Raw genomic sequence first — 27,517 nt, 5'->3', positions numbered from 1 at the left:
CAATAAGGTCCATCTGAGCAGGTGTTGCCATGATCAAGATGTGAAGGCAAAGAGCATCGATCAACATTTTGTGTTCTGTGCCTTGATTTAGTTTTTAATGGAACTTCATTAAATTCACACTTGAATTCCTCTTTCAAAGAATTCTTTTTCAAGGAAAATCTTTGTATTTGTCATTTTTATGTGATTCATGCATGTGTACGTAGAAAAACTGTATTACCATAACGAAACTTGTCGTGAGTGTGTGTGTGTGTGTGTGTGTGTGTGTGTGTGTGTGTGTGTGTGTGTGTGTGTGTGTGTGTGTGTGTGTGTGTGTGTGTGTGTGTGTGTGTTGTGTGTGTTGTGTGTGTGTGTGTGTTGTTGGTTGTTATCTCCATATGCGGGTTTCAGCGGGTGCAACAGATCCCTCGTGTGTATGTGAGTCTCTGTCTGTGTCTGTGTCGACATATGGGGTTTCAGAATGTGCAATGGAGTCCACCCAGGGTGGGCTCAAAGTATTCCCCTTCATTTCGGTTAGGGGTCACAATTCACGTACCAAGCTGTGAAGTTTTCTGTTCTCAAAGTTTTTTTTCTGAGGGCTCTTTTCAGGATCATTTTACTGAGCCCAGGACGGCTTCCAACTGTAGCTCATTTGTAGTAATATTCCTAGGGATGGTTTTTAATACCTCTGTGAGGTTCTTCGTTATCACTGGTACAACTTTGGCATTCTTCAGCTTCCAGGATCTTTTCACTTCATGCATGAGGTATCTTGTGATTTGCTTGACTTCTGCATCGTGAGTGCAAAATCACTGGTATTTACACCTCAATTATCAATGCCGTCATCTCTTTTTTTTTGTACCCAGGTATGATATCTGGTCACAATGCTTTGTTTTCGATGTTCACTCCCGATGGGATCATTAGGTCGTACGAGAATGATACTTGAATGTTTTCAGTGATTGCTTTTGGTTCATTTTCCCACAAATTTTGTAGAACTGGAATATCAAAGTTTTTGCAGATGTGCCAGCAGATTACTTTACAAACTCTTTTGTGTTGTTGTGTATACAGCTGTTCTGGTTTTTTTTCTCGATCATCACATATCATTCTGTTTTCTCACCCCACCTCCACCCCCTCAACTGTCCGTCTCTTTTTTCCTCCTCCTCCTCCCCACCTTACTCTCTCACTCTGTTCTCTCTTCGCTTCCCCCCTCCTAATGAAATGAAGCACTCTCCTCCCACACGTCTCTCTCTCTCTCTCTCACTCTCACTCTCACTCTCACTCTCACTCTCACTCTCACTCTCACTCTCACTCTCTCTCTCTCTCTCACTCTCACTCTCACTCTCACTCTCACTCTCACTCTCACTCTCACTCTCACTCTCACTCTCACTCTCACTCTCACTCTCACTCTCACTCTCACTCTCACTCTCACTCTCACTCTCACTCTCACACACACACACACACACACACACACACACACACACACACACTCCTGCAGTGAATAGTAACATTTGGTGAGGTGTCACTCTCCCCACCACCCCCATCACTCCCCCTTCTTAATCCTCTATACCTCCTCTTTCCCCTCTCACTGTACACCTGCCTCCTCTCTCTCTTTCTCCCCCGCCCCCCTTTTCCATTTGTTGTCCCCGTCAGCAATCTGAAGACCCAAAGGACTGAAAACAATTCAAAAAGTTCCTGAGGACCCAAAAGACCCAGATGACCCAAAAGTCACCAAGGACCCAATAGACCCCAAAAAAACCCAAAAGACCCCGAGGACCCATAAGACCCAAAATATCCTGCAGACCCAAAAGTCTCTGAGGAACCATAAGACCCAAAAGACCCTGAAGTCTCAAAAGTCACTGAGGACCAAAAGACCACAAAGACCCAAAAGACCCAAAAGTCCCCGAGGATGCAAAAAACCCAAAAGACAATGAAGACCGAAAAGTCCCCAAGGACCCAAAAGACACCAAAGGCCCAGAGGACCAAAAAGACCCCAAGGACCCAAAAATATGCCAAATACCCTTTCGATCCCTTAGACCTCAACACGATTTAGATCCATTCCAGCCTTCAGACATAAAATACAGCTCCGACCCTTGACCATTTAGACCACTTATATCTTTTTACATTACAATCTAACACAAATGGCACTGCACGGCCCAACACAGGCAGAAACGCACATCTGTCTCATCAATGTTCCTTTGAGAGCATGGGTACTTTCACTGAAACGAACAATAAAGCAGCTTGGAGAGCGCTCGCAAAGTGGCTTAAGCACTCAAGCAAGCACTCCATCGAAATGGTTGAGAAGAAACGGCTCGTTTGGCGTGCGATTAGACACACATTTAACATACACCTCCCGGAGACGCCCAAATGTCAAGCCACAAACGCTAACGTCTCCGGGTGTTTATAAGCATTACAATGTACCCAGCGATTCATAGCTATGATGAACAGGCATTCGATAAGATGAGTGAGGAAAGTGAAAACAACAACTTTAACATTAAGAAATCGTTGCGGCCTGTTCCACGTCAAGGAAAGGTTGAGCAGGCCAAAAAACATGGCAGCTTCAGACCTCAGCGAGGTTACTCAGTGAATGCCTTAAGATCCAGTGAGCGAGGTGGCCGAGGATCGCCTGATGAAGGATATAATTAAACATGGCCGTTAATTATCTTCATAAGGAGTGTTTTAATTATCCCAAACACCCAATTTACACTCTTACACTTCCTTGGAGTTTTTTTACTATGCATGAAAAGTTTCAGGCTGCGAGGTTTTATGGTTTTGGAGTTATGGAAGAGACGCATACACACACACACACACACACACACACACACACACACACACACACACACACACACACACACACACACACACACACACACACACACACACACACACACACACACACACACACACACACTCAGGAGGCACAATTTGATGCACATTTCGAGAGAATTGTGGTTCTTCCCCCACCACAATCCCGAGGGGATATTATTATTATTATTATTATTATTAATATTATTATTATTTTTTAATTATTATTATTTTTAATCGCGAAAAACCAATGCTCTGAGTACCAACATCAGTTTTCAAGTCATTCCATCCAGTGGTTGAGGAGTGCAGAGAAGTATAACACAAACTCAAAACTTTATGATATTATGGTTTTACCACAAATAATTGGCACGTGAAATTGAGGAGAAATAACCCCTCACACTGGGAGCAACACTAGACGAGACCAGGAACACAAAATTCGGATAGCCCTCCCCCCTCCACCCACCACCTTGAACCCCTGGAACTGAATATTTTTTACCCACGAAAACATTTCTGGGCACACCAAGTGCAATCCGCTGTTTTTAACTCATTCTATCCATTGGTGAGAAGTGGCCAGAAGTCAAACAAATTAACTTGAACAACACAAAAGAGAACAGCACCCACTCCTAGGATGGGTCTGTATCCGTAACTAAACCAAAATATAATCGGCTTGTTCTTGTCACACACCCAACACATACACCAAGTTAAATTTTAAAATTCTCATGTTCAGATCCGGATCAGGATTTTCACAAAAATCAAAACAATACGTCTTTGTTGCACACTAAACTGTCCAACAAGTTTTGCCCAAATCTATCCATAACGTTTTTAGAGATATCATGCTAGATATAGTTTTTGACCCCTTCACTCAATGGTGAAGAATTACATAAAAATTATAGTATCCGGGTCTTAATCAAGTGATTCTCGTATATACCCATCTCGTATATCTCGTATATACCCATCCCTCGGTGTACTGCAGTTAGGGGGAAGGGTGGTGCGTTCTTGACAAAGGAGTCCAAAGTGAAGGCCCGCTGGGTCAGTCACATTGATCGGCTGTACCAAGCTGATTCCCAGCTGTTGGGTTGAATTTCAGGGGTGTTACTATCCCTGTTGCTAACCCTCCAATCAAATGTGATCCACCTTACGTTATGAAAACATAGGCTGCAGTGAACCGCTTGAAATGCCATAAGCCTCCACGGATCTGTGGCATCCATGCTGAACTTCTCAAGGCTGGTGGAAATGCTGTACTCATGTCGTTGCATGCAGTTCTGTGTTCTGGCTGGAACACAGGTATCACCCCAACTGACTGGAAGAGGGGCCTTATTGTCCCTCTCTAGAAAGGGAAGGGTGATCGACAAGACTGCAACAACTAACAAGGGTTGACGCTACTCTCAGTGCCGGGTAAGGTCTTTGCTTGGATAATTATTGATAAGGTTCGCCACCATCTGCTTGAGCACCAGTGCCCAAAGCAGTTAGGCTTTACACAAAAGAGGTCAGCGATTGACCCTATACTTGCCCTTTGGGTCCTTACCGAACACAGACGAGAGTTTTGGCAGGGGCTGCTTCCAGCCTATATTGATTTCTGCAAAGCATTCGATTCAGTGCATTAGGATTCCCTCTGGAGGATTCCTGGTCTTCGTGGGGTGCCACCAAAACTGATCAATCTGATGTCTGAACTGTACTCTGGAACAGAGAGTGCTGTGAGATGTGGTGATCCCATCTCTGACTTATTTCCGGTTGTTACTGGAGTTTGGCAGGGGTGTGTACTTGTCCTCACACTTTTCAGCACTTGTTTGGACTGGATTCTGGGGAGGATGTCGTAGAGATCAAGCTGTGGTGCATTGTTTGGGAATGTCAAAATCTCTGACCGTGATTTCGCAAATAATGCAGTCATCTTTGCGGAGATTCTGGAAATCCTTTTGGGGGCCATCGAGATGCTGAATGAGGAGACAGAGCCACTGGGATTACGAGTTTCCTGGGTCAAAACTAAGATCCAGGCATTCAATGACATGTTGGATGCTGCTATTTTGTCTGTACCTGTTTGTGATCAGGATGTTGAGGTAAGGGAGAGATTCAGCTCCATTGACAGTCTTATTCTTGTCTCTGCTGGCTGTGAGCCAGAGGTAAATTTACATCTGGGTCAGGCTTGGGATGTCATGAATTCACTGCAGCATGGAGTGTGGTGCTGTCGGTACCTGTGAAGGAGGACGAAAGTCTGAGTCTCACAGGTCCTTGTTGCTTCCAGTCTTGCTCTATGGATATGCAACTCAATGACAACAGTTCTGCCTCTGACCAGGGATCTGAGATAAAGACTTAATTTCTTTGGGACCAGGTCTTTTCGGAGAATCCTTGCCTCTTACTGGTTGGACTTTTTGTCCAATGAGCGGTTGCTGAGAGAAACTCCAATGACATTTGTTGCCTGCGTAGGTTGTGAGTGTCAGCTGTGGCTGCATGGACGTGTGGCTCATTTTTCCTGATGCTGATCCTGCTCACCAGATTCTCTCAGTGAGGGAACCTCATGAGTGGAGGAGGTAATGGGCCGACCACATGCCTCGTGGTTGCAGCAAGTTGATCAGCATCTCAAGGAGATGAAGATGGGTCAGACATCTTTCTGGGGGATGGGGATACAGAGTCCCCTGTGGTACCTGCAGAGAGCAGACGCAGCAACGCCTTGCTCTGGCACATGCTCCCATACCTGACCTGACATGATTTTACCAAAATCAAAACAATTCATCCGTGGCATGCACTCAACCTGTCCAACAAGTTTCGTCCGAATCCATCCATCACATTTTGAGATATTATGCTCATGGATCGCCAAACAGACAGAATATAACCCCTGTCCACCTTTGGTGGCAGAGGTAACTAGCATAAAAATATGCAGCATGCTTATTTTGATTTCTTCATAAAAGAAACCATTTTTCTCTCCACCCAAAAAGTGATCCTGAAACTCTGAAAACTATTCTCAGCTGTTTTGAGAATCATACTGCCTATTGCTACAACGCATATATTGTGGAAACTGAAACAGTTTTTAAAAAAAGTTTTTGCACATTTGATCAAATACACTTCTTCTGTGTTGATGCCTTTTTGCATCCATTTTTTGCAGTGTGGACAATAACACAAAGAAAAGCAAAAGTAATTCTTGCTTTCATTCATTACACAAATATAATACATCTCTCTGAAGCACTTGTTCTTCATAATATCACTGGGAAGACATGGTTAGCCAGTGAATCATGGATAAATGTAAATACTTTGAATGTGCAAAGATTTGGCCACATTTTTGATGGTGCCATTGGTTTTGGTTTGTACCGCGGTTTTGTGTCAGGCTTTCGTGACTTTCTTATCAACATAAAACCCACAATATCTGAAAAACCCTCAATCAAAAACTTACATGATGTTAATAACACACATTCTTTTTCACAAGAGGATTTCTGGAATGCATATGTGATCAGATTTTGGGAGGAGATGTTCAACTGCACATTTAATATGACAAAGGAAAGAGAAACAGTGTGCACAGGCAAAGAGAAACTGGATGAAGTTTCCACTCCTTTCATCGATGTTTCAAAGTTACAATATTCTTACAACGTTTACATTGCAGTATATGCTGTAGCACATGCGATACAAGATATAAAAACCTGTAAAGGTGGTTTTGGTCCATTTCAAAACAGATCATGCACGAGTCTATCAACTTTGGAAAATTGGCAGGTACAATTTATGTAATAATATACTTTAAGTCTGTCTGTTCTTCTGTCACATACAGTCAAGATCAGACCCTGTGACTGTCGTGGGTACCAGGAACCAAGTGTTACACCAACTATTGATATATGCATCCTGACCAACAGGACATGGCTGCCATGCAGTAACCTGTCAATGGTACAAAAACAGTTGTGGGAGCAGCCATGAACAATTTATATTTTTAAAATTGTGCATTTACTCTGTGTCCTTTAGCTTGCTGTCAAACCTTGACTCAGATTATGCATCCGGTCCAGAGAGCACCAGTGTCAAAGAGCTTGCTGTCAAACCTTGACTCAGATTATGCAACCGGTCCAGAGGGCACCAGCCCAAGTGTTCTAAAAACCTGCTCTGCTGCTCTTGCTCAACCTCTCTCTGTTCTATTCACCCTCTCATTTGCTCAATGTCATCTGCCATCTGCTTGGAAATTAGCAAACATTACTGCTCTGCATATTAAAGATGCAAAAACACATTCCTTCACCGACAGACCAAACGACCTTCTCCCTATCATCAGCAAGGTTATGGAAACCATCATCGCTTCAGACATTAAATTATTCCTCTTTTCCAATGGCTTGATTTCCAATCGTCAATTTGGATTCAAACCAGGTCACTCTACCCTGGATATGCTGCTTCTGCTCTCTCAACAATAGATGGAGATCCTCAATGCCAGACATAAAATCAGAGCAATCCCCCTAGACATATCACGTGCCTTCGATACTTTCTGGCACCTTGCCCTACTCACCAAACCCTCTTCCTATGGTGTCCAAGGCTATATCCACTCATGGCTTGCAGACTTCTCTCCTGTCACAGCCAGCATCTGGCCCTTCATGGAGTTTTCTCATTCCCTCTTCCTGTCCTGGTTGGAGTTCCTCAAGGCAGTGTTCTGGACCCTCTTCTTTTTCCAATTTTCATCAATGATATCTCCGAGTCTCTTGGAAATCCCCTTTATCACTTTTCTGATGACTCCACCCTCTGCTGTACAATCTGTCATCCTTCAGGTCGGCAAACAGCAGCCTCTTCACTCTCTGCAGATCTGGATAAAATTACAAGCTGCTCCAACGAATGGAACATGTCTTTCAATCCGGACAAATCTCACACTCTCACGATGTCTCTCCAAAAGGAACATTTGGCAACCCCCCCCCCTGTCCACTTTCTCAACAATCATTTTGAAGAAGTCCTTTTATTCAAGCTTCTGGGTCTTACTATCTTCCACGATCTTTCTTGGGAAAGCCACATTTCCAAACTGGCCTCCAAAGCCAGTCGCCGACGAGGCATCATCCATCGTGCAAAGTCCTTCATTGGCACAACTGGGCTTCTAACCACATACAAAGCTTTCACCTGCAGCCTAACGGAGGACTGCTCTCTCCTCTGGGTTGGTGCTCCCACCTCTTACCCTTCTCTCCCGCAATGAGTTTGAGTCTTTGGGTCTCCAACTCTCTCAACACAGACAGGTTGGTGGTCTTTCTGTCTTCGCCTGTTTCTTCTCCGGCCTTTCCCCCACTGCTCTGTCTGAGTTATGTCCCCCCCCCCCGCCCCCATATTTCCACAGTGCACTAAAGGTCCACCAGCATCCCACTTCTGGTAAATCTAATAAAATCAAGAATCACTGCTCACCTTCACTTTTTCATTCCTCTTTTTCCCAACTTTGGAACACACTCCCATACTCTCTTCAATCCCACTCTTCCCTCCAAGTCTTCAAAACAGCTGTTCACCACCATCTCTTATCTTCCCCCATCCAAAATATTTATCTTTCCTACCCTCGTTAATCCACTCCAAACCCACCTCTTTCAAATTCCGTTTTCCTTCATGAAAGTCCCTGTAATACCGTCTTGTTTACCTCATGTAGCCTGCCACATTCAACCACTAATTACTCTTGAGGTAAACATCGCCAAAAGGTCAACATAAGCCGGATTTCTAAAAGTGTCAATTTTGATCCGATTGACTTGAAATTTGAAGAGGAGTTGCATATTTGGTGATTGAATTCAACCACCAGTTATTTTTGACATCAAATTATTTTTATGGATTTCACAAGTATTGTGCTATGTATGACATCTTTCTTGTTTGTTTGTTTGTGTGCAGAATATCCAAAAACATTGGGGAAGGATTTGGATTAAATTTGGTGGGCAGATTGGGTGTGTGACAAGACCGAACTGATTACATTTTGGTGAAGATTCGGATCAGGATCCAGCTACGAGAATTTTCAAAGTGATTCTTCTGCATTTGGACATGTGGTGAAAATGATGTGTAGCATGATATCTCCAAAAATTGTGGACAAATTCGGATGAAACTGGGTGAACATGTTTGATGTGAGACAAGGAAGAATTGATTCAATTTTGGTGAAGATCCAAATCCGGAACAAGATCCGTTAATTTTTTTTGTCATTCTTCACCATTGAGAGATTCCGAATCCGAATCGTAATCCGTTACTTTTTTGGTGAAGCTTCACCATTGAGAGATGGGGCTAAATCAATATATAGCCTGATATCTCAAAAAGTTGTGGACGGATTCGGCCAACACTTGGAGGACAGGTTGGGTGTTGAGGGGCATAGCCAGAGGTCCAAAAGCGATGAGGCAAAAAGAGGTGAACCTGGTTGACTTGACGGTGCGCGTAGCGCAGCGTCGCGAGCGCCAACGACGTGAATCCATTATGGCGTGGGGTCTGGGGGCCGCTCAAGGCCCCCAGAAGCCAATGCCCAGAAACCGATTCTTGGCTAATTTCAATGCTCAAATGGGAGCTCAGATGGCAAGAGGGCTCTTGCCAAATCATATTTCAGGAAATGAGCGACGAGGCAACTGCCTCGTCTGCCTCAGCCTGGCTACGCTGGTGGTGTTTGAAAATTACGAATCGTTTTGATTTGGTGAAGATCCGAATCCAGATCCTTCTCTGAGAATTTCTTGAAATTTAAAGTGATACTTCACCAATGAGAGATGTGGCTATAAACAATATTGTATGATATCTCAAAAAGTTGTGGAAGGATTCAAATGAAACTTGGACAGGTTGAGTGTGTGACAAGGACAAATTGATTCAGTTTTGGTGAAGATCAAATTCTGGATTCAGATCCGAGACATTTTAAAGTTATTTTTCACCATTTAGTGATGGGGTCAAAATCTATGGAAAGCATGATATCTCCAATAGTTGTGGACGGATTCAGGTGAAACTGGGTGGACATGTTTGGTGTGAGACAAGGAAGAATTGATGCAATTTTGGTGAAGATCCAAATTGGGAACGAGATCCGTAAAGTTTTTTTTTGTCATTCTTCACCATTGAGAGATTCCGAATCCGGATCCGGATCTGTTACTTTTTTGGTGAAGCTTCACCGTTGAGAGATGGGGCTAAATCGATATAAAGCACGGTATCTCAAAAAGTTAACGACGGATTTGGGTGAAACTTGGTGGACAGGTTACGTGTGTGAAAACTACGAATCGTTTCGATTTGGTGAAGATCCAAATCCAGATCTTTCTATAAGAATTTTTTTAAATATTAGAAGTGATACTTCATCAATGAAAGAGTGACAAAAACAATGTTGTGTGATATCTCAAAACATTGTTAATGGATTCAGATGAAACTTGGACAGATTGATTGTGTGACAAAGACGAATTGATTCAATGTTGGTGAAGATCCAATTCTGGATACAGATCCGAGAATTTTAAAAGTTATTTTTCACCATTTAGCGATGGGGCCAAAATCTATGTATAGCATGATATCTCAAAAAGTTGTGGACAAGACCAAGCTAATTCGATTTTGGTTACCATCCGGAATCAGACCTGACTTATCAGTGGGATACAAACTGTAAACTGTTCAGCCTGGTGGAGGTATGTGCTCTACCGACTTTCATTCCATTTCACCAAGTGTCACACGATGAGTGATTTTACATTCTTGCTTGTCTATTGGGTCGCCGAAAGAGGTGACCCTTATTGCCAGTAATTATGTCTGTTTGTCTGGATGTTTGTTTGGATGTTTGTTCGTTTGTCATCAGCATAATTGGTAGTAAACGTGGGTGGATTTTGACCAAACTCGGGTGGTAGGTACATCTTATGACCGAGTGCTTTTAAAATTGTGATGGTTGCTTGGGACGCTTTGGTTCCCTAGCAACAACCGAAAAACCTTCAAAATCGGTACTGTTCACGTGAAATCAATTCCGAAAGCCATTATCCCACGTAGGGTTATGAAATTTGGCAGGAATGATCTACAGGTGATGCTCTATCAAATATATTCCGTTTTTTGTGATATATGGAATACTTTACCCGCAGCGCTCCCTACAATTAGGGTATGCACGAAATTTGGCGAAAATTGAAGGCCCCCTAGCGACCATGTGAGTGCATCGATATGAATGAAATTTTGCAGTTTCATGGTACGAAATGAGTACTACAACTTTACCTCAGGACATATTGACCGATTTCGCTTAGGTCAGGGGTCAAAGGTCAATCAGTGCAAACATCGATAATATGCGAGAGCTGGAGGTGCCTTTGCGCCAAATGCTACTCCTCTTAGGGTTATGGTCGGATGGTCATGAAAATTCAAACTAATCGTCTGGAATACATTGTGCACAAAAGATTGAGCCGGATTTTTCAATTTAGATCTTTGTTCACCCACAGCACCCCCTCGAACTTTAGGGATTTCCGATTTCAAACTGCATTTTCGGTACTTTTCATTCAAATGGATACCGAGTAGTTATCAATAGATGGAACTGGATGAGATTTGATATGCATAATCTTAAGGTGATTCCCTATCCGCTGTATGACATCCAATTTGCTCTACATCTTATAGTTTCCATGCTCGGCGACCCATTGCCATCTACCGGCTTGTCTGTCTGTTTGTTTGTATGTCAATCACCTACATGTCACAATTTTAAACCAATCTTCAGGAAACTTGACCACCTGTTAGAGTTTGTCATATGCAAGAAACCTATTGTTTTTGAGGTCAAAATATCAAAGGTCAACACACACCAAAGGTCAACAACTTTGTCAATTTCTAAAATCATCAATTTTCACCCGATTGACTTTAAATTTGAAGAGCATTTGCATATTTCGTCATTGAATTCAACCACCATTTATTTTTAAGGTCAAATTTGTTTTATGCATTTTGCAAGTATAGTGCTATGCACAACATCTTTCTTGTTGCTTGCAAAAATCGAAGGTTTTACAAGAATGTTGGTTGGTCTTGTGCGTTATTACTTGGCAAAAAAAAATTCGCCACGTATGTTGGTCTGTCGCATTTGGCTTGAAAAACCTGTCTGTCTGCTTGTCACACGATGTTTGGCTACAGTTTTCAAGCAATCATTCTGAAATGTTTTGTGTAGGTAGGTGATGGGCCAAGAACATCAATGCATAATTTTGATAAAGATCTGAATCCGGATGCAAGGATTTTTCAAGTGATTCTTCACTAATGAGAAATGGAGGTAAACACGATACTTGCATGATATTTCAAAACGTTTAGGACGTATTCGGACGAAACTTTGAGGCCAGGTTGGGTGTGTGACAAGGACGAATTGATTCGATTTTGGTGAAGGACCGAATCCAGATCCCGATACAAGAGTTATTTTTCATTTTTAGAATGATACTTCTCCTTTGAAAGATAGGGCCAAAAATTATATGTCGCATAATATTTCAAAAATTTATTGGACATGATATGTTCCACTGGAACAGGCATTCCGTGGTAGAGGTATGCACTCGACCAAATGCCCTTCTACTTATTGTGTTTCAAGCTGATTATTTTCCTTCATGAAACAAAAGCATTATAGTCTGTCAATCAGACATGAGTTTTTGTATCTCCACTCACAAAGTCGCCGGAGGCATTTTTTCGATGGTTGTTCATCTGTCCATACATATTGTTGTGAATTCGCGCCCGCCGGCATTTGATCGGCCACTAACTCAAATCACGACACGTCGCCCACCGGAACGGACAATTCAGTCGTGACCCTCTTGGAACTACCGCCAAGGAGATAGCCACGGGTGGGGGTTTAACCTCACCACAACCCAGTCCGCATTCTACCCGCGTGAAATAGGGTGAATCGCCGAATGTCGATATACCTAAGTACCCACGCGAGTAGCGTACCGAGGAGTTGTACCACGCCGCAGGTCGACTCCGGACATGAACCGCTTAAGCGGCTCGTTCCGTGCTGCAGGGATAACCGAGCGGAGTTATCGTCGACCTCGACGGTTCAGATTATTTACCGGGTGTTTTGAACCCACTATCAATCCCTTACATGATGCAAGATGGAGCTTTCAATAAGGGGAGAAAAAGGACGCAACGAAACGGGAAACAGTTCACACAATGCACATTTATTTCACACACACAAGCACGTATGGCAGTAATGCAATGACACAAAATGCAACAAAAGCAAAAGCACTACTACCGACTATAATTATTTACAACACTGAAACAATTATACTTCTCAGACGGCGCCACAACATTCATTCAAAAGCAAAGGAAATGAAAGCCACCCTCACAGGCAAGGAGGCAGACAGGTCCATGGACCAAATGTGCGCGGAGCCTGGAGGAGCGGCCAGGTCCACGAGACCGAAAAGGTCTTACCCGCGTCTTCGTGACCTGATGGCGGGCAAGCCGCAATGTCTGCGCAGCTGCGCCCTGACTCCGTGCTCCTGGCGTGGTCGGTGAGCCCTCTCCGGCGTGCTCCACACCAGCACGGTTGGGTCGGCACTACGGTTAGGGTGGGGAAGGAACGGGGCCACCGGCACTATCTCAGCGTGGATTGGGGGGGGGGAGAATTGTTGATGCTCAGGGTTGAGTGAGGGGAATGGCTGGCTGGCTTGGTCGCTTGTGAGAGCGAAGGTGGGTCGATTCCACGACGAGACGAGCCCAGCGACGAGATGAGCCCAGTGACCAGTGACGAGACGACACCACACCACAACTCTCCAACCTCGACGACGACCTCCGTCTTCACTCGACCCGAACCCCCGATGACGACCTCCGTCTTCACTCGACCCGAACTCCCGACGACGACCTCCGTCTTCACTCGACCCAAACTCCCGACGACGACCTCCGTCTTCACTCGACCCGAACTGCGTGAGTCGCCTTGTGCTCGCGTCTTTATAGTCCAGAGGAGGAGCCTGTATGCAGATTTTAGGATCAAAATGCGATTGGAGGTGGGGCCACGCCACCCTCTGTTCAGCCATCGGTGTGGCAAAAAGGGGCGTGAGCCTCTTTTGATCCGAATTCTCTCCCGTGAAGAATCCACATTCATCGCGCTTGGAGGCGGGCCATACTGCCCGACGCTCGCCCATTGGACGGAGAAAAAGGGGCGTGAACCCTTCCTGATCCGAATTTCTTCCTGAGAGGAACGCATTCGTACCCGAGGCTCGACGCGTTCGGCATCAATTACCGAACGGGCCCTGGACAGCACAACGTTTGGTGTTGACTGGTGGTGTGGGGTCGATGGTTGGGGAAGGAGAAAGGTGAAGGTGGTGGGGGGTTTGCTGTGATTCTTTGGTGGTTGGCGGCCGTCGTTTGGGAATGGCGGTGAAGCGATGTTTGCGGGATGGAGTTGTGGAGGTAAATAGGCAAAGGTGGTGGTGTTTGAGTTGTTGGCGGCTTAATTGTCCAAAATAACAAGGAGAAAGAAAAATGGCTAACTCAAAGCGTCGCAGCCTGGATGAATCACATAAATTCCCTCTATACGACGGGTTTTGGCTAACTACACATGAACTTACCGATATATCTCACTTGAGGACCCTTTATTGTGTAATGCGAATTTCCACAACCGTAACACTTTGCATGTCTGTCCATGCTAATTTTTTCTGTTTTCTTTGCAACAGCTGATCCGATTGACACACAATTTTCACCATAGATGTGACAATTCATGTACAATGTTTTAATGATAATTATGATGTCATAGGTCACATGGTGTGGCAGAAATGTTAAAAAAATGGAAAAACTTTGAACCTCTGTATCTCTGAAACCACTCCATGAAAAAAAAATATTGAAACTTGACACGTATAAAATGCTCCCTATGGGAAAGAATTGTGATTTTTTTTTTGGTGATGTCATGGGTGGCTTCGTTATGACGTCATAATTGCATACGTCCAATGCTTTATCCGATCAGTATGAAAATTTTGAGGGTAATCTCGGGCTAAATTGTGTAGGGGGAAAAAATTGATGACATCAGTCACGTAGTTTGGCATCCATATTGGTTTTAACATAAAAACGTTCAAAAATCTTCTTCTCCGAAACGGCTGAACAGATCGAGGCAAAACTTTCCAGGAATGATCGCCTATCTATGAGGAACAAAAAGCTCTCTACCTGTGACATCATGGGTCACATAGTTTGGCAGCTATGATTATTTTAGAATAATAAACCTTCAAAAATCTTCTCCAGAACGGCTTGACACATTGAGGGAAAACTTGACCCACATGTTCGCCAAGCCTTGGGGGTACCAGGGTGTTCACAAATAATTAATAGGTCACATGGTCTGGCAGCCATATTGGAGTGAACAGAAATCATTAAACAATATATATTTCTCTTGATCCACTTCATTAATCGACATGAAACATCACAATTATGATCTAGTAGTCATGGGGAATATATGTTTTCAATCTCAACCTGATCGGACACATGGTCTGGCAGCTAGAATGATTTATTATTTTGAATAAGAGTTCAGGGATTTAAATCAAACTCGGTGCAAGTATCTCATATGATATACTTAGCTCTCATACGAGCCTCGACAAGGTATACAAAAAATAAAGTATGTTGAGTCATTCCATCTGAAATCACCAAATTTAAGAAAATGTTCCCAGTTGACCCCCACAGATTTACTTTAAACTTTCATAAAATAGTCCCCAGGTCTCAAAATGAAGCTGCATAAAATTTTAGGTCCATAGATGCGGTCAACTCCGAGATATTGAGGGTTAAAAATGTGGTTGTGGTCCTATTTTATGGTCGTTGCGAGCATCACAAAATGAATGGCTACTTTTAAACTCCCACAACTTTTTAAATATTAATGCTAGAGCCTTTAAATTTTCAGAGATTATTCTTCTATAACTGCGCTGTAAGAAACAAACATAAAACGGAGTATACCTCTATTAGTTTTTATGACCTGATCAGTTGAAATCCAGAAAAAAATGTTGGTTTTGTATGAAGACCCAAATTTAAGACCCATATATTTTATTGACCCATCCCAGAAGCTTGAATTTTTTTCAGGTAATAACTGTATGGTAGTAGTATTCAAATACATGTTTACTTTTCTTAATCAGTCATATATAATGCAGTCATGATCCCTCAAAAATTAAAATTTTTCATTTTTCCCTGAAACTCAGGTGAGGATTGCAAATATATGACAAGGTATACCACTTCAAATTGTTCACCATTGGAAAGAGCCGATTCAAGTTTACAAAAGTGTCAAATATCGAAGTGGTATATTTTTTTTAAATATATTTTCAATATTTTAAAAAACTGTTGTTAACACAGTCATGAACGCATGAAGTGTGGGCACCATGGTAATCATGAATGATTTGTTCTATGATTCAAATTAATAATACAAAAATATATCACATACTGCAATAACAATGTATTAAAACATTTCACGTAAATGATTTGAATCGGTCCTTGATCTGCTTTTCCAAGTCAGGTGCGAGCTTGTACTGCCTCCCAGTTGACGTTAGGGGAGCATCAATAACTTTCATCACATGGACCAAAGGAACCCAACAAATGTCCTTCTTTGAATGTAACTATATACACTGCTGACATCAGCAGATCAGCCACGATTCCTGAGTTCTATTTTTAGCCCCAGCCAGATGAGTTATGCTCTTGCTATTTACAAATGAGAAACAAAGAATTGCAAATTCAAATTTCAAAGTATTTTGTTCATGGTATCCTAATAGCAGATGATATGTATGTACATTGTATATACATGTACTACACATATGCACTACATGTAAAAGGACTCTTCATTAAATAGCACACACAACGAGCACAGCACTGGCAGAACATCATTTATTCAAATATTAAAAAAAATATATTGATAGAAGCATTATACCACTTTGATCTTTGACACTTTTGTAAACTTGAATATGCTCTTTCCAATGGTGAACAATTTGAAGTAGTATTCCTTGTTATATATTTGCAATCCTCACCTGAATTTCAGGTTAAAATGAAAATTTTCAATTTTTGAGGGATCATGACTGTATTATATGTGACTGATTTAGAAAAGTAAACGAATTTGAATACTACTACCATACAGTTACTACCTGAAAAAATTTCAAGCTTCTGGGATGGGTCAATAAAAATATATGGGGTCTCAAATTTCGGTCTTCATACCAAACAAACATTTTTTTCTGGATTTCAACTGATCAGGTCATAAAAATTAATAGAGGTATACTCCGTTTTATATTTGTTTCTTACAGAGCAGTTATAGAAGAATAATCTCTGAAAATTTCAAGGCTCCAGCATTAATATTTAAAAAGTTGTGGGAGTTTAAAAGTAGCCGTTCATTTTGTGATGCTTGCAACGACCATAAAAATAGGACCACAACCACATTTTCAACCCTCAATATCTCGGAGTTGACCGCATCTATGGACCTAAAATTTTACGCAGCTTCATTTTGATACCTGGGAACTATTTTATGAAAGTTTAAAGTAAATCTGAGAGGGTCAACTGGGAGAACTCCGTTGATATGTGGTGGAACGACTCTATTCTGTTCTTGCGTATGGCAGCTTGGTTGCCTGGTCGCTATCATTTCTTGGAAGCACAGCTGTGCCACTATACCGGTGCACTAGTATTCATTTTGCCGACCTCGAAAGGATGACAAGCTGAGGCAACCCCACCTGGTGTTAATTCAGCAGCCAACGTGGCTCAAACTCAGGACCCAAAGATCCCAAGCCAGCCACCCTCACAATGAAGCCAACACTAGGCATGGTGCAAGTATGTATAATGATGTAATAATGTAGGCGGTATCGTATCTGACGACGTCAAAGAATGCCCTTCTAATTTCCATGTATTGTTTGCTTAATGATAAAGTTCATCAATATATTGTTGCGGACTTCGCGCCCGCCGGCGTGCGAACGGCCACGTAACTCGAATCGCGGCACGTCGCCCACCGGACGGACAATCCAGTCGTGACCCTCTCGGACTAACGCCGGGAACCAGTCACGGGTGGACCTTTCGGTCTCACCGCGATCGAGCCAATCAGCCCCCGCGTGGGATAGGGTTGCTCGCCAAATTCGAACTACCTAAGTACCCACGCGGAGGGTAGACCGGGCGATCGCACCTCGCCGCAGGTCGACTTCGGACACGGGCCACTTAAGCGACCCGTTCCGTACTATCAGAATAACCGAGCGGTGTTATCGTCGACCTCGGCGAGGTGCGATCGCCCGGTCTACCCTCCGCGTGGGTACTTAGGTAGTTCGAATTTGGCGAGCAACCCTATCCCACGCGGGGGCTGATTGGCTCGATCGCGGTGAGACCGAAAGGTCCACCCGTGACTGGTTCCCGGCGTTAGTCCGAGAGGGTCACGACTGGATTGTCCGTCCGGTGGGCGACGTGCCGCGATTCGAGTTACGTGGCCGTTCGCACGCCGGCGGGCGCGAAGTCCGCAACACTGGTGTCAGGAGTGGGATACAAATTCATCGCCCTCCTCGCGGCACTGGTATCGGAGAACAGGAAAACGGGCTCTCCTGTCTCCGGCTAAATTTACGGGAATCGGTCCAGGGGTGAGAGAAGCGACCCCCGATTCCCTCCAAATTACGAGCGAGCAAATTAACCCTTCACGAGAAGCAAGATGGCGTCTCAAGGCGAGCGGGAGCCGGGGGTATTAGAAATGTATATGTGTAGTAATGTAGAATCCATGGTCCAGGATGGAATCCCCGAGCAGGAAATGTTGATTGTGCAGGAACACGGACTCGCCCAACTGAACCCAAGGCCCGAGGTGGGTGCGGCAGCGGCCGCGGTGTATGACACCTCCCCCCCCTCTCCACCAAGACCCTTCCTTAACCCTTGCCGAAACGGCTCAGCTGAGTGCATCCAACATGGCCCAGCTACAGCCATGCCGGCGGCAATGAACAAACAAATGAATGAAGTGAAAACGACGATGGATACAAATACAAATGAAATAAAAAACGAAATGAAAGGCATGAACGAAAAGATGGATGCGAATACACAAAAAATGGATGAAAAGATGGATACAAATACAAATGAAGTGAAAACGACGATGGATGCGAATACACAGCAAATAAACGGAATGGAAGCAAACATGAAAGAAGAAATGAAAGAGCTGCGGGGTGAGACGCAGAACATGGGCCGATGCCTGCAGGCGGGCATGAAGGCCGTGACCAGGGAGCTGGGAATGGCGACTTCACGTGTGGGAGCAAACGAGCTGGGTGGGGGTGCAACGGCTGACAGGCCCGCGGTGGAGGCGGGTGAAAAAATAATTAGTGGAACGTGTTGGGCGAGGGTCGTGACGATGACCGAAAGGGAAAAATTAAATGGGGAGACCAAAACGTGTGAGACGAGACACGAGGTGACGACAACAGAAATAATAGTTGAGACAAGGGAGGTAAAGGGTGAAGAGTTGGCAGAGACACGGGAGATGGGAACGATAGAGGGAAGACTACACGATGAAGATGGGGTAAGTGACGCACACACACACACGGAGGTAGTGGAGGATAATGGGGGTGAGCTCACGGAGCGTGTAGGGACCCGGTGCGAGCACCTGGATGACCTCCTCCAGGAACAAGGGGAGGGAGTATGCCCCCTTGAGGCGAGTCACGACCAGGTGAGTTCGGTCGTGCTTTGCGAGGTTGAGGGGACGAGTGCTGTGGACGGGTGCACGGAGAGCTTGGGGGGTATAGAGGCCCCGGAGACCCTTGTGGGGACACAAATCCCCAGTGTGGTTGTCCCTGTGTGTGTGGTGCAAGGTGTGAGTGCGTCCCCGTGTGTGGAAGCGACCCCGTGTGTGAGTGGTGTGGTGGCGATGGTGCCGGAGTGTGTGCTTCCCAGCACGCCGTGTGGATGAGGCACCGTGTGTGAGTGTCGCCGTGTGTGTGAATGAGGCACCGCGGGTGAGTGCCCTCGCGTGTGTGAGTGAGGCACGGTGTGTGGATGAGGCACGGAGTGTGAGTGAGGCACCGCGGGTGAGTGCCCTCGCGTGTGTGAGTGAAACGGCCAGTATGAGTGAGGCACCACGTGTGAGTAGTATGGTTTGTGTGAGTAGTGAGGCACGCGTGAGTGAACGGCCGTGTGCAAGGTCGCTGTGTGCCAGGGAGACCGTGTGTGTGAGAGAGCGGTATGAGAGGGAGATGTCGGTTGGCATGCGGGAGCACGCAGCCGCGTCTCCCGGTGTGAGTTTAATGGTGTGGACTGTGTGCGTCGTAACACGCAGGAATGCGTGGGTCGAATGGCGACGACGAAGGCGACATGAGAAGAAAGAAAGCCGAGTAGCGGCTGTAGTTGTTTCGAGGACCGTGCCGGGTTCACCCAGCAGTGAGCACGAGGTTCGTGCTGTGCAACGCACGAGACCACCACGTGCTCGCTTGCGAGAGTGAAGTCCCGGTCCGGAAACGCACGCGGTGGATTTGCCGATCCCGCGGACGGACAAAGTTAGGCAGGTAAATGGATTTGGACCGGACGGGTTCTCCACGCGATCGTGTGTGTTAAGCTCCAACGGGCAAAGCACATGTGTTCGCGTGGGGAACCCCTCGAGACGTGTGGCTGTGTTTTTTTTTTATGCGCACGGTGACGCCATGGCTGCACGTGGGGTTGGAATTCGGCAGGAGGGGTATCTCTGCCGGATGGTCCCGTCCAAGGAGGGACGAGGAACACGTGCAGCTGCATGACGTCACGGCCAGGTGCAAAGTGCGCGAGCTCTGAGTTGCCGCGCAGGTGCTGCGCATGGGAAAAAAAAAAGGAGCAAGCCTCACTTTCGGGTGTACAGGATTCCTGGGCAAGGGGTGAAAGACCCCCTTACCGGGGCACAGGATGAAAACTAGTTAGGGGGAAGGGTTAGCTTAGCTAGACCGACTCCATGGGGCAGGGGTAAGTCCTCATGGAGTCCGTGGAATGGATTAGGTAGAGGGATTGTAGCCAGATTTAGGTTGGGAAATAAAATGAATGATTTGGAGACAGTGACAGACTTGTGGATGTGTAGCGGGGACGTAGTTTAGCTACGTAGGTTAAAAGGAACGTGCTGTAGTATAAGGGACGACGTGGGAGCACGAGTTAGTTAGGGGATGTAGTTAGAAGGATGGCAGAGTTCAGTGGTGTGTGTGTTGGAGAGTTGGTGAGTGAAGTGGAAGCATGTGCTTGGTGAGTGAGTGAGGCCAGCGGGTCTGTGTGTATGGAGTGAATGGGGAATGCATGGTGCGATGAGTGATTGGGGGGAGGAGTGACTCCCGCCCAAGGGACCCCGGGGTCAGTATAAAGTGAGTTAGCTGGGTTAGTCAAATTGAAAAATGGAGGTTGTTTTGCTGTTGGTGGGAATGTAGGCTCGAAACCCATTTGGAGGGGTGCAGGAGCCCTGTTGACGGGCTTGGGAGCGTGGCTGCGAAAGGTGAGTATCGCTGAGTGGGTACCCCGGGCACCAGGCTAGTCGGCCGCGGTAGGCCAAGGGCCCATGGGGGGCCGGGATAGAGTAGTGGGCACGGGTGCGCCTGCTTGGTGCAGGGGCCCGGGGCGCCATTAGCCGCGTGGGCAGTGTTGTGGGCACGGGTGACCCTCGGAAAGGGGCCCGGGAGGCCGGCCTGCCACGTGTGCGTTTCAGGGGAGGTGCCATGGGGGGCACTCCCCGGTGTTAGGGAGCTGGTAGGCTCGGAGGCAGTGTAGTGCCCGGGGGTGCCATAGCGGGAGATTCGGCAGAGGGTCGTGCCTGCCAGAGAGAGCCACGTGTCCCAGCCAGGAGACCGTGTGAGGGCACGGAGAGAAAATTGGGGGGGCGAGGCCCGAAATTGTAAGGACACCAACACAGGCGACGGGAATCTGGGTTTATAGAACCAATAGATTAAGCGAGAGGCGCTTGTTGAAAGCCCCGGGGTAGTTTAAGAGTTAATGGTTAGGGTAGATTAGGAGATGTACCCCTCCGCACCATCCATCCCCTCGCTGTCGTTGTGGGCCGCTGGACCCACTTGGTGTTAAGATCGCTGAACTCTGGGGAGGCCATTCTGAGGCTTCGTTGGGCCTCGACACAGGACGTTAGCTCTCCCTTGTTCCCCTCCGGGAAGGGAACGTAGGGGTTGGGAGTAGGCTAGGTGACAGGATAGGTTAGCCGAACAAAGACGATAAAGGGGGTTAGGGGACGATTTATAGAGGGGAAGTAAAAATAAAACAACAAAAAAATAAGTTGGGGCTAAATTGGGGTTTGACAAATTAAGGGAGTGGGTATGTACAGTGACAGGCAAAGGCGATAGGTTGGGAGGGAGACAGGTAGGTAGGTCCGAGCCCGCCTTCCAAGTGGCCAGCACCACCGCACTCCCTCCACCAACCTCCACTGAACGGCAAGAGCTGGCCAACTTCATCGGCTGGCCGTGTTTTGCTTCAAGGCGGAGGCCGGCCAACTTCGTCTGCAGCTGCTGTGCTGCAAGGCCTGTGCCGGCTGGATCGTCTGCAGCTGCTTAGCTGCAAGGCCTGTGCCGGCTGGATCGTCTGCCGGCTGGCTGTTTTTCTGCAAGGCCTGTGCCGGCCAGTTCATCTGCTGGCCGTGTTTTGCGTCAAGGCCTGTGCCGGCCAGTTCATCTGCCGGCTGTGTTTGCCTGCAGCAGCCTTCTTCTGCGGGCTGTGTTTGCCTGCTGCCTTTGCCATGCCATGCCCACTGCCCACGTTCTCCAGCCCCCGTTCAATTTTTGCTTTGCCCCCCCTGTTCATTTCCATGTGCGCCAGGATCAAGGCAACAGTTTGCAAGCTGCGAGAACTGCCCTGTTGGCAGCTACAACACGGGCCTGCAGTGGCGGCCCGTGCACTGTGTTTGCGTCCATCCATCCATGCATCCATTCGTTGTGCTCATTGCGTGTGCCACTTGAGCTGGCACGGAGACTACGTTTGTGCAGCCCATGCACCGTTGTGGTTCACTGAGTTCAGTTCAAAAGGGAAGGCCTTGGACTGCGTGTGAGCAGCCAGCCACGTTCCCTGTCACCTGCATTGTTTTGAGCCAGAGACTGCATGCGGGCAGCCTGGCTCCCTGCTAACTGCTTTCTTTTTGCAGAGTTCAATGATCCTGGGCCATGGTTTAGTGTAAAATTTGTAAGTTAAGGTTAAGATGTACTGTAAATATGAGTGCGCCCCCGGCATGTTTGTCTTAGCGCCGGCAATTTTATTTAAGTCGTCCGTGTGAGTGAGTTTGTTTAGATAGTTACGCAGCCCTCAGGTTATTTATTTTGGGGACACGAATACCATGAATGTCGCACTCAGGGATCCGTAGGTAAAGTGTACTAGGGGAAAACTACACATGATGGCACACGAAAATTTGACGACTCGGGACGAGTCTGTAAAAAGGGAAGGGGGTAGTGTTGTGGTTACCAGATTCGCAAACCACCATTCAGGTCCCTTAGGTGAGGTATCTCGGTAAGTGCATGTGTAGTTAGGCCCAAACCCGTTGTCTAGTGGGAATACATGTCATTTATACGTGCTGCGACTCTTCAGGATAGCCGTTTTTCTTTTACTATCTTTATTTTGGACCAACCGCCATGATCACAACCACAACATCAACCACCGACCACAACCACCGCTTCACCACAACCGCCACGACCTTCACGCACACCTCACAACCGTAGCATCGCCACCGTTCTTGCCCCGCTGTGGGTACCGGTGTTGGACTCATGCAGAACGCACGTCGAACAGCGTGTACAAAACCACGGATTTTCTGCTTCAAAAACGGATCCAAAACGACACACGCCCACTTTTTGCCGTCCAATCGGTGAGCGAGGGGCGAATTGGCCCCGCCCCCAGGGCGATCGATATATGCAAATTTGTGGATCAAAAAGCCTTCACGCCCACTTTTTCTCGGGCCAATGGGGAGCGAGTTGAAAGGTCAAAGGGAGGGGGTCAAAGGCGAAGTTACGGGGGGATAAAAGGACGGTGTTCGTCAGTCAAAGGAGTAGTAAAGGTCGGAACGAGGCGAAGGAGAGTCGGAAGCAGAGGGACAAGACTTCGCGGGCGGTGGAGCTGCTCGTCGTGTGCGTTGAAGTCGGAACGGAGGGGACGAGCTGTGGAGAGGCGGTGGGGTCGGACGAGGGGGTGCTCGCGCCGTGCAGGGAGCTGCACCCCTGGGAGGCCGGCAGCGCGACCTGGCCGAGGTGGAGACGCTCGTCGCGCACATAATAAAGATCCTCTATACCCGAGCATCAGCAACCCCCTCCTGTTTCCCCCCGCGCTGAGATAGTGCGACCAAGGGGGCCCCGTTCCCACCCCCTGCCAGGCACTGTCCACGAGGCCCGCGGGTTGCGGGGCCATCGCCGCTCCGCGTCTCATCACCAGACGGGTAGGCCCGACCAGGTCTCGGCCCCAGGCCTACCTCATTCTTGAGGGTATTTCTTTTCCTTGGTTTTGGGTATGTGTTGTCGGCGCCGTCTGTGAAGTAGAATTGTATAAGTGTTGCCGTGTGCTCGGTAGTCGGTATTAGCTCTGCACTGTGTTTTCACTTTTATGTTTGCTTTTTGTGTAAATGGAATTGTGTTTTCTTTTTTGTGTGCATTTGGTGGAATTGTATTTGTGTGCTTCCCGTGTGCCGCGAATAAATGTGCTTTTATTGTTGAACTGTTTCCCGCTTCGCTTCGTCTTTTCCTCCATTGAATCCCCATCTTGCTTCACGTAAAGGGTTGGTAGTGGGCTGAGTACGCCCGATAATTAATCGAACCGTCGAGGTCGACGATAACACCGCTCGGTTATTCTGATAGTACGGAACGGGTCGCTTAAGTGGCCCGTGTCCGAAGTCGACCTGCGGCGAGGTGCGATCGCCCGGTCTACCCTCCGCGTGGGTACTTAGGTAGGTCGAATTTGGCGAGCAACCCTATCCCACGCGGGGGCTGATTGGCTCGATCGCGGTGAGACCGAAAGGTCCACCCGTGACTGGTTCCCGGCGTTAGTCTGAGAGGGTCACGACTGGATTGTCCGTCCGGTGGGCGACGTGCCGCGATTCGAGTTACGTGGCCGTCGCACGCCGGCGGGCGCGAAGACCGCAACAATATGATGAATCACTTCACACAGGGGAACAAGTGAATAATTCTGTCGTCTGTTTTCTATTTTCATTGCAGCTACTTTTCTATCTCAGAAAAGTTCGTTTTGTTAATAACATGGGAAATACTGTATATTTTGATAGAAATGGTGACCCTCCTGCAATCTATGAGCTTTTTAATAAGCATTTGGGTGTTGATGGAAAGCTGCATACCATTACTGTTGGAATTTTCAACTCTTCAGCTTCTCAAGGGTGGAAGCTTAAAATTAATGAAAGTGCTATAAGGTGGAATGGGGGTGCACGAGCGGTAAGTGCAATTACCTATTCATGAAATTGTCATATTTTCGGTTTTTTCAATAACATCGAGCAGAAAATTTGGTGTACATAAACAAAGAAGGTGGAATTATGGAGAATATGGATTGGTTAATTTCTTGAAGTCATATGTAATGCATTTGATGTATTTGATGTACCATCCCCTTTACAGAGCAGTGGTGCTGCCAGAGCATTTTCTTGGCAAGGGTTGTCCTGGGTGGTTTTCAATTGCCTTCCTAGCATTGTTTGTCCATGCTCTATCCTTTTAAATGCTGAGCGTCAAGCAGGGAAGTAGTATATACCATTTTTAAAGTCATTGGTATCATTTGGCCAGGATTTGAGCCACTGACCTCCCATCCTTGGGACAGATGCACGAACTATTATGCTCCCGAGTCTGGTTCGATGACTTACCATATAGTTTTGTAATTGCATCCTTGGATTCTCAGAAATAGGTTGGGTTGCAAGAAATTGTAAAATTTCAGAATCATCTTCTTTCCTTCCCAGATGTATGATTAGTCACCCAATTATGCTTGTCTTACTTTGTGGTGCAGCAATACTTCCTTGATCAGGTAATGGAAGATTTTCAGTCCCTTGAAATACTGGACCTCATCAACAGCCACAATACTTCCTGGGCAGACCATCTATCAAAACAATGATCCAAAGCTAGCTCCAGACTGTATCTTCCACCTTTCCTCGGTAAATCTCAACTTCTTAAAATTTACAAGGCCTTTGCTTGTTTTGCAATGGCATATGACTCTCACCATGCAATGGTGCTCTTGCCTCGCACTCTTCAATCCTGCCGACTGTTTTATGTAAAGCTCTCATCCTTCGAATCTCCAACAAAAATTTGAGGCTCGGGTCAATTGCTCTTTCCTCCCAGAATGATTGGAAGTTTCTCTGTATTTCAGCACGTCTCTTTTTGATCTTGCTCCCTCTGCTCTTTATGATCCCCAACCGTCACTTTCCTGTGCAGGAAACAATATTCCCGAACCTCCTCCTTGTTGAGCTTTCAAAATACAACCTTACTCTTTACCTCCACAAAAATGTTTTTCTTTTCCCTGAGACATACAATTGCCTCCTTGATTAAGTACAATTCCTGTCTTCCTTCAAAAATTTTACAATTGGATGCTCTGCCATCTCCTGTCATCTGAAAGCTCAACTTTTGAGCCTTCATACTCCTATTTACCCTCCCAAAACCCAACCCTGTCAATTTCAGGTTCCACAACAGGGCTTCTGAGGCACCTCCAAAATTTACATGCAAGAGAATTGAGGAAAAGGGGAAAACTTATTGACTGACACCAAAATCCTCCCAATTTCCCTCGCGTTAATTCCTTTAGACCCCACTTTCGAGACTTTTCTTCCCCAAAGTTTTCCAAAATCTTCCTCCCTTTTCATCATATTTTCAACAAAACACCACTTTTCACCACTTTTAACCAACCCCATTTGGACCAAGAATCATCATATTTCTCACTATATTCAAACATTCCTTTAGACCCCACTTTCGAGACTTTTTTCCCCAAAGTTTTCCAAAATCTTCCTCCCTTTTCATCATATTTTCAGCAAAACACCACTTTTCACCATTTTTAACCAACCCCATTTTTGACCAAGAATCATCATATTTCTCACTATAATCAAACAGCAAACCAACAAATATTTGTTCATGTTATATTTTAACACTCATCACCATCGAGTGTACCTGAACTTGGTTCTTTATTTAAGTATTTTTTGTTGAGATGAAATGACATACCTCTCTTAATGCTCTTGTCTGAGCATATCATTTTGAGATTGTCTTAGATTATTTTTGCATTGATAAAATTTTCCATGAAGAAATATATATGTGTATTTGTATGCATATTATATGTATGCATACAAATACATATGCATATTATGCATATTATATGTATGCATACAAATACATATGCATATTATGCATATTATATGTATGCATACAAATGCATACAATATATATATATATATATATATATATATATATATATATATATATATATATATATATATATATATATATATATATATATATATACTACCAGTCAGAAGTTTTAGAAGACCCCCTTTTTTCCAGTTTTTACTGAAATTTAAGCAGTTTAATGTATCAATGTACTCTGAAATTAAAGCATCGAACAAATAAACAATTGCAGATAAAAAAGAAATCATGGAATCGTTTTAAACAAAATTTAATCGAAATTTTTGACTCATCAAAGTAACTAACTTTTGCAGATATAACAGCCGAACGAACATACACGTGACATTCTTTCCACAATGGAAATCAAATATTGTTCGGAAAGTTCTTCCCAACACTGTATCAGAAGTTCGCACAAATGTGTTGCACTTGTATGTTGCCTTGCTTTCACCCTTCTGTCCAGTTCATCCCAAACCAGCTCGATTGGGGTTTAAGCCTGGAGACTGTGCTAGCTATTCTATGATTTGAAGCTTACTGTCTTGTTCTTTTCTTCTAATGTAGTTCTGACATAGCCTGGAGGTATGTTTTGGGTAATTATCTTGCTGTAGGATGAACCCCTGACCAACGAGGCATAGACCAGAGGGTATTGCATCACGCTGCAAAATGCTGTGGTCGCC

At 45.6% G+C, this 27,517-nt stretch overlaps 1 protein-coding gene across 1 annotated transcript in view; it reads left to right on the top strand.

Moving 5' to 3' along the window:
• Nucleotides 1–5,890: 5,890 nt before the first annotated feature.
• Nucleotides 5,891–27,517, top strand: part of LOC147035077 (extracellular calcium-sensing receptor-like) — a 57,447-nt gene continuing 35,820 nt past the window's right edge. Inside the window, exons 1-2 of the mRNA XM_085893378.1 lie at nt 5,891–6,471; nt 24,687–24,914. Coding sequence (XP_085749504.1) covers nt 6,232–6,471; nt 24,687–24,914 — 468 coding nt within the window. The 5' untranslated portion in view covers nt 5,891–6,231. The remainder of the gene's footprint in view (nt 6,472–24,686; nt 24,915–27,517) is intronic.

Source organism: Eptatretus burgeri, chromosome 1 (genome assembly GCF_056783735.1).
Source record: "Eptatretus burgeri isolate ZD-2024b chromosome 1, Ebu_testis_v1, whole genome shotgun sequence".
NCBI lineage: Eukaryota > Metazoa > Chordata > Myxini > Myxiniformes > Myxinidae > Eptatretus > Eptatretus burgeri.
This window is presented reverse-complemented; position numbering and strand designations above follow the sequence as displayed.